The 8727-nt window shown below is 39.9% G+C and overlaps 1 protein-coding gene across 1 annotated transcript in view; it reads right to left on the bottom strand.

Moving 5' to 3' along the window:
- Positions 1 to 8727, bottom strand: part of LOC104947312 (polypeptide N-acetylgalactosaminyltransferase 10-like) — a 71213-nt gene that overhangs the window by 39761 nt on the left and 22725 nt on the right. Inside the window, exons 2-4 of the mRNA XM_010773290.1 lie at positions 6269 to 6371; positions 5273 to 5411; positions 362 to 528 (exon numbers count right to left, since the gene is read on the bottom strand). Of these exons, the coding sequence (XP_010771592.1) occupies positions 362 to 528; positions 5273 to 5411; positions 6269 to 6371 (409 nt within the window). The remainder of the gene's footprint in view (positions 1 to 361; positions 529 to 5272; positions 5412 to 6268; positions 6372 to 8727) is intronic.

The raw sequence follows: 8727 nt of genomic DNA, 5'->3' as shown, positions 1-8727 counted from the left end.
CGTGTGTGTGTGTGTGTGTGTGTGTGTGTGTGTGTGTGTGTGTGTGTGTGTGTGTGTGTGCTTAAGCAAGACGTACAAAAGCAGGAGAGTCTTCAGATCACATCTGGGCCTCTGCAGAAGCCGGCTAATGCTTTTGTTTTGAAACAGCTCGTTACTTGTGCAACAGTCACCAACACTTATAAACGAATGACTCAGTGGTTTGGGTGTGTGCGTGTTTGCGTCTGTGTGGGCACAAATAAAGAAGAGAGGAGACAGAGGAAGACAAATACTCAGTTATTTCTAGCAAGGCTAGGCTGAACGCAGCTGTGCTCCTTGTGTGTGTGTGTGTGTGTGTGTGTGTGTGTGTTGAGAGTCGCAGTACCTTTGTCGCTGAAGTCGTCGACCAGGATGATCTCTGCGATGAGCTGTGGAGGAGAGCGGTTGAGCACGCTGTGAACGGTCCTCAGCAGCGACGACCAGCCTTCGTTATGGAACGGGATGATGACGCTGGTGTTGGGCAGCTTGTCTGCATACAGCTTCTTTATACAGCTACACAAAAACACAAAGCCAGAGAAAAAAATTAGAGATGTGCATAGACCAAAGTGTGTCATGCCTGTTTAAATAATAACTTTTTTAGACATGCTAGTGGGTCCAACATTTTGGTCTAGAGTGAAATATTAAAACCTATTGCACGTGTTCCTATAAGATTTAGAACACTTAGCAACACACATTTCATTTTCATCTTCAACAACAACTCTTATTTATTAATGTATCCCAGGATAGTTTTTACATGAGACAATAACTTTTTAACTTTCATGTTTTACTGTACTTCTGATTATCATCAAGCCTTAGCTATGATGCTAACATAACATGATAAGTATGTCCTCTTGTTTAGAACTTAAGTGTCTATCATATTTGCAAAAATTGTAATTTGTCTTTAGAACGAACACTGATAACATATCAACATTATTTTCTTTATTTTTTTATGTACACAGTTTAAACAGTGTTGCTTTTGGATCAAATCCATTCATGGTATTTCAGTTCAGCGATGCACACAACAGTGTTTATACACACATGAACATTGACTAATGTGGTGGAGGAAGGAAATCAATGAATAGCTAATAAACAAAAGCTGGTTATGCTCAGACTTAATGTAAGTAAGTGTTTGGCCATATAGATTCATGGAGATATTCAGTTTGTTTCATTTAGATGTTAAAATGCTAATCGAGAGCAGGGTGGGAAATCTTGTGGAAGCAGGAACACCGGCCTTTTTGTTCCGTGCTCTCAGCCCAACCTGATCAACCCTTTAATAAGACGTAATGAAGTGTTCCACCTGCTGGTTTGACCTTCCCTCCCATTCTGTTGTCTTTCTCTCTCTCTCTGAGTAGTTAAGGAAGAATCTGTAGAGACAGTAATTATCTCCGAGTCTCTCAGGCCTGTCTGGCTCCACCTCTGTCTTTCTTCCTCTTTATCCTTCTGTCTGTCTCTCTATCACACCCTTCAGACAGTGAGTGAGAGTGCAATGAATGAATGAATGCTGCTGGGAGGTACTGGCCTACTGAGCACTGTTGTGGCACCATGTTGTCAGACAGACGTCACTCTGCTGTCACTTCGACCAAACAGAGAGACACACCTGATCCCCCCCCACCACCCTGTGCTCTGCCCAAAGTCTTTGTATTTCCTGTGGAAAGCGTAAAGGACCTCTGAGGTTCAGAGTGTCCCAGATATGCAATTTCTGTGCTTTTGTTTAGAGGGATTTCAGGCTTCGACACAACAGCCTTCCGCCTGTCAGGTCAGACATTGACCCTGTTTCATTAGTCCGTGCATGATTGAGCCAAGAGCTTGCTTTTAATTAAAGATGTTGCCAAAAAAATAAGCCGCAAATGATCCCATAAACCCAAGAGTGTGCTTATTAAGCCCTAACATTAGAGATGATAACCATGGTTGCGTAACACACTTTCAACAGAGTTACACAACGACACAATCACAAAGCACAGATTATGATGTATCTATTGAAGGCTTACAGTTGTTGCACTGACAGCTGTTCCTTTTAAAGGATTCAAATGTGGCTTGTTTCAAGTCATTCATAATTGGTATTGTCAATGATGTGTTTCATTTAATTACATTCAAACTGCTTTGTTGTTGGAACCCCAAACAATACACCACAAAATAACAGTGTTAGTGATCAGAATCAAGCGTAAATGGATCTATATTTCCTTGAAAAGTTATATATACTGTAGCTCAAACTGTAAAATTACCATTATCGTAAACAGCCTAGGGGTAATTTCAGTCTTTATGAGCTGGTATTTCTCATGCCTGGGCTCTTCTGGATCCTCTGTTAACATTAGTGCTCTGTGGGCTAAGAGGAAGGGAATGATAAATGTACAAATAACGCTGCTGTCCAGAAGGCTTGGAAATCATAAAGTCTCACATTTTATGCCACAGCTGCATTGCTCCACCTCGCAGCTCACCAAAAGCTCTGCTCCCTTTACAGCTTTGAACATGAACAAATGTTTTAAATAATTTGAAAGAATTGGGTGCAGATTGTTTTGCAGCGTTGATAAAGGGTGTTAGGATGACTTTATGATGGAAAACTCTTCATAAGTGTTGTCTTACAGTGAATGCAGGAGCGAAAGAAGCCTCCGGATTCCTGTCACGCATCAGGTCAGCAGGGTCTGATTCTGTTGATATTTATAGTGTTGCTGTTGTGTTTATTTCCAGTATTTTCTTCTTTAATGAGTCAGAGAAGAGCTGAGAGAAACGCAGCAGGCTGTACAGTATTAACAGGTTCATATGGCTCATCATGTCTCTAAAAAGTGTTATTCAACACACTTTATTCTGGTAAATGTTGAACTTAATGAATGTCTCATCCTTAATGAATGCCTCATCCATGCCCCAGGACAACAAATAAAATAGCAGTTGTGACTGCTTAGCGCTTTTTAGGCCTCTTAGGTGTTGACATGCTGAAGTTTAGCAATTTATGTTTGTTCTTTCTATGTTATGTTTTGATAAAAAAATATTATTGTTTAGTGAGTTTTATTTTCCATCTTACATTATGTGTTCCATTTCATCTAATTGTATTAAATGTATGTGTACTATATCATTTATTTCCTGTGTTTATGTTCATTTTATGTCTATTTCCTTCCTCCAAAGCTGGACTTGTTGTATGAAAGAGACTTTATAAATAAAGTGCATACTTATGGTTCTAAAGTGCTAGACAAGTGGATCACCAAAATCAGCGTCAGCAGATCACCAAAATTATCAACACTTCTCTTCTTGGAATATCTCGACAAATACTGGTAAGATTTAAAATGTCCATGGGCAGAGGCCAACAAATACATACAATAAACAAAACAATACACTTTCCAATTTCCGATCTTCTCCTAGCTCCTCTTCTTCCTCAGGAAATCACACTCCAAATATAACCCCAGCCCCCCTGCAGTCAGAATAAAAGCTTCTGAAGAGCAACAGAGCAGAAGTCTATCTGTTCTTCACACCTTGCAGCAGAGGGGGACATCAATGACGATGTTAATTGCTGTCAGGAGCATGGTTTATAAGTGCATACAGTAGGTGTTGTGTTGTGTGTTATCAGCTGCTGTCAGTGTAAAGCTATACATGTCTCCTGTGAATACACTGGACAATTGTTCCTATTATTGCCTGTTGTAATGAGTTGGGACGGATCCAAAAGGAAAATTAACGGTGCTATAAGAAGGCTTTGTTGTTCAGGCAGAAGTGACCTAATGTGGGCACCTTCATCGGGGGGGGGTCCACAGCATTTACTGATAGCAAAACATGTGTGTTTTAGTTATTCATTCAGTATTTATTTCGCATTTGTAATATTGTGTGATTTAATGCCTGGATGGCAAGTCACATTTGTGTCTATCCTAAGGTTATAAAGTATTGACTATGGACTCGAGCAGGTCAAAATCCTTTCAAGACAATTCTCAAACCAAAACAAGTCATTTCGCCTGACATTTTGCTTTGTCACACTGTAACATAATAACACATGCACTCAGGCAGTCAGATCCACATTTCTCTCCTACAATCCAAATTTAAAGATCCACAGCTTTCTCTTAAATCATCAGGAAGCTCAGAATTGTATCAGCTAATTGCTGTCTTTCTTTCTTCTTCCCTCAAAAACAGACATCACAGTCATGCTCTAAATCTGGCCTCTCATCTAATAGTCAACCTTCTTTTTTGAGAACAACAACCATCTGTCAGGAAGGACAGGGAGTCAGCAGGTTTTCAATCCAACCAAAAGCTCCACCAGGTGATTCATTTTTCCTTTCCGGTTGATGGAGTGCCAATCTGTGAAATAACCTGCTGCAGTGGTTGGCTGGAATGAAAAGCTGCACACGCTCAGCCCTCTGTGGCCCGTTCCTGCCCCCATTCAGATGAAACTGCTCATACAAACACAGGAGATTTATTTCTTCTTTAAAAAAAAGGCAGTTTAGCCCGAGGTTACTTGGCGCTTCACGGGAACATTCTTAAAGGAAGTGCTTTTCATCTGGTCACCATTCCACAGTCTATACAAATGACTGATGTGGCACTTTGAAATGGCATCACAACACCAACATGGCTCATATGGAACAGCCCTTTATTTAGTAATTTATTGAGTCAAAAATAAAAATCACCTTTCGTCATAGAAAATTCAAAATCAAGTAAAAAAAAAAAGAAGAATTCTAGAGTTCATTAATCACTGTTGTTGCATTATGGCATTTGATTGATACTGCCAACTGTAATACACTTTCGTTTTTTTTAATAAACAATACATAATAAATTAGTCAAATGAATAATAAATGTTGCCATCGAACACCATTGAAGTCACTTAATTTATTAAATCACTTTATATTTTGACTTTATTTTAAAATCAGACCAGTTTAGTAAAAGTTGTGCTGAAATTATGAAAATAAAAACAATTATGAACCTTTTTTTGAGGTGTCAAAGCTCTGTACTTGATACACTCCTGATAATCAAACAGGCCCCACCTTAGTGTTTATCTTAACACCTTATCGCTGGATATTGTTAAACTTTATTACATTACATTACATTACATGTCACTTGTTAGATGCTTTTATCCAAAGCGACTTACATACTCAATACTGTGGACAATCCCCACAGGAGCAATTTGGGGTGAAGTGCCCAGGGACACAACGACATGCTGACTGCAGAGGGGTTTGAACCTGCTCCCCTGATCCTAACACCAACACACTAGTCCACTGCGCCACATGCCTCCCATATTCCTTATTCCTCCCTAGACAAACACACACCGACACACTCATACGGGACTCACTTTGGATTGCGGATGTCAGGGACGGAGCGGTTGAGGGAGATCCGGTCGCTGACATAAATGTTGAAGCCGTTCTCCCTGTAGGCCTGGTCGACCCTGTCAGCGTCCGTGAGAGGGAACGCTTTCCCCTGTTCACCATTACCTGATCAAACAGATTACAGAACACCTCCATTTATTAAATACACCACACTGAGGTACGGTCATATTGTATCAAAAGTCTGCATACCTTTCTAAATGTTATCAACCTTTATGGGTTCATAGGCAAAAAGGCGTAAAAAAACGAACCTATTTTCGTTTTGATAAGATAATGCAATATTCAAACATCAAAAATAATGTCTGGCACAGTGTTGAAAGTAGTTTTCTAGTGTTTAAAGTATTGCGCCTCAAGGTTTGGAGTTTTATCAAAGAAAAACCCTGATCTTTACAGTCAACAGAGATCAGACCAAAATAAAAATTATTCTCAAGCCTATTTTTACACGGGGGAAACACATATTTTATTTAAAAATAATCAGGAAGCAGTAAATATCCATTCAAAATAAAAAATAACTTTATCATTAAAATAAATACACGTTTTATTAAGCAGAAAACATACATTTCCTCCTAAAACAAGTGTGGAAGATAACCTTAGGCCTATAACAACTCATTTCAGGAAGGAAGAACCCATTCCAACTAATTTACACTTTTCGTATAGAGGTTGATTTCCCTGAACAGCATATAAAACTGAGTTGGTGATGATTGTAGCAGATATAAACTATATTTATGACAGCAGAAATGCATTCAAAGCAGATTCACACGGCTGCTGCAGAGCTGGAGAGCAATAAGACTCAGAGATGGAATTGCATGGTGTGTTTGAGAAGAACAATTCACCTAGATATAAGCGTATGCATGTGTGGATCTTTCTTCAAAATATGGGATTCCTGCCTCACAGTGTCATGCGTTCCTCTTCTATCTATGAGGGATCATCTTTGGGGAGCGACTAGGAGGAGGTTTGGGACTTACCAGATCGAGATAAATCTGTTTTGATTGCTTCATAGTTATGCCAGTCTATCCTCTGCACGCCATCATGTATCACCTGAACATCCTTCCCCGCCCGATTAACCGCCTGTGGAAACACACAAGCAAGGAGAAAGGCAGTCATTATTGCTGTCAAACACACGGATATACTGTACTTGTTGGAGCATGTCCATCACATTCACCAACTTTAAGATGATCATTGTGGTTGTAATGGATCCATTTAAAAAAAGTTAGTGCTTTTAAGGACCCTTTGGCATCTGATATTTGAAAGTCAACTGCATAGAAATGTAAATTCCAGATGAAATCAAACCCCAGGCAAAACAATGAGACGACATGAAAAGGTCCATCAAACTTTGGCCATATCTCAAAACTCTCAAATGTCAAAGTGTCTATAAATGCACCAGAAGGGAGGGTTTTTGAAACTGTTCCACTAACTCATAAAATGTGCTTGATAAATTTCCTCGAGCAAGCTTCCAAGTCTCTGTTTCACATTAAGTTTTCCATTACCAAGATTTATTTGGGTATTTATAGCTACAAAACTGAACAGCTAGAAATGAGCTTAGTAATGTTAAATCAACGAGGGAAGAGCCAGATGAATTTGATTTCTCCTACAGCCTAAGCAGTGGCGTCACCAGAGGTTTTTTGTTGGGTAATCTATGGTAGGGCTAACCCATACAGTGGTGGGGCTCAAGTCAGTATTTGCAATGTAATTAAATACACGCTATATCGCCCCCCTTGACAGTGAAACGGAAAGGTTTAGATTATTTCCCTGTCTCAATCCAAATTGAACTGTAGTAAATAAAAAGGGCGACCTGGAGCCAATCCTGCAATTTCCCCACAGGTGAAAGAGTTGACATGCTGAAAACCCAACCCCTGGAGGGGGGTCTCGGAGGATTCTCCCCCAGGAGATTTTTGAAATACTAACATAAAATACACATTCTGGTACTCTCTTAAGAAGTAAAATAAATAAATCTATTACTACACGACATATTTTAAAAAATGAATGCCATTTTAGTTTTTTGTTACTTTGTTCTGAAAGCTGAACCTGCTGCTCCTCACAGAGANGTAAGCAGGATGTATGTTTTATGTGTATCTTGCTTTTAGCATATAAGTGGCGTCGCCAGAGTTTTTTGTTGGGTAATCTATGGTAGGGCTAACCCATACAGTGGTGGGGCTCAAGTCAGTATTTGCAATGTAATTACATACACGCTATATCGCCCCCCTTAACAGTGAAACGCCACACGTGAGGTTTAGATTATTTCCCTGTCTCAATCAAAATGGAACTGTATGAAATAAAACGGCACATTTGTCTTGTGGTAAATAAAAAGGGCGAGTGAAAGAGTTGACATGCTGAAAACTGTACCCCTGCCGGGGGGTCTGGGGGGATTTTCCCCCAGGAGATTTTTTGAAATACTAACATCAAATACACATTCTGGTACTCTCTTGAGAAGAAAAATAATTACTACATTACTACACGACATTTAAAAAAAAATGAATGCCATTTTAGTTTTTTGTTACTTTGTTCTGAAAGCTGAACCTGCTGCTCCTCACAGAGAGAAGAGGGAAGAGGCTGTGTGAATTACTTTACATTGTGGATAAGGGTGGATAGCCCCAATTGTTCTGAGTGTCAAAATGAAAGACAGCCCACACACCTATCAATCATCAAACCGTGGGGTCTTATTTGTTGATTTCTATCAACACGTAGTGTTGTATCAATGTATATAGAGATGTACTACCCAGGGGCGGTGGGTACTGTAGGCTAGGGAAGGCTAAGCCTTCCCAAATATTTGTGTCACTGCATCCTGGTAAAATAAAAAATATAATGTATAATGTTTGTGTCTTTGACATAAGCGCTGCTATGCAGCCACCTGTGCCCTGTACTATGAAGCCAGTTCAACAGACCCTGGATATGTTTCAGTTATCTTAATAACTGCTTTCACTGAGTTGATCTCTTTTCTATAGCGTCCGCAAACCCTCCATAAAAGACACTCCAAAAATCTCCCAAGTGAGCGAATGTCCCCCGACATCGAAAATCCCCAAAAAACTGAGACGTGTGGCACAATGTACGCTTGGGAAGTATTGTGTGTTCCCTGCACGCATTTTTGCTTCGTCTGTTACCCTGGAAATTCATTCATTTTATTCTCAGGCCGTTGAGCGCGCCTCACATTTACGTGTCTAGTCTCAAATCATTCTAGACTCAAAGTCGGTAACAAGACGCTTTCATGCGCTTCTGGTCTTTGGCCAAACTTTTGAAAACAGGCAAATCACTACCAAAGAGTTATTTTGTAGAAACTATTACATAAGACCGGTTAGTCTTAGTGCTATTGCGCGGTGATAACCAAACAACGCCTTCGGGCTGCCTCTATGAAAACGCCTCATGGTATCGCGCGCACTCCGAGTCAACAACCCTTCCGATTTTTGAAAAAAAAATGGACTACGACGGC

The sequence above is a fragment of the Notothenia coriiceps genome, unplaced genomic scaffold (genome assembly GCF_000735185.1).
Source record: "Notothenia coriiceps isolate Sejong01 unplaced genomic scaffold, NC01 NC01_scaffold00012334, whole genome shotgun sequence".
Taxonomy (NCBI): domain Eukaryota; kingdom Metazoa; phylum Chordata; class Actinopteri; order Perciformes; family Nototheniidae; genus Notothenia; species Notothenia coriiceps.
This window is presented reverse-complemented; position numbering and strand designations above follow the sequence as displayed.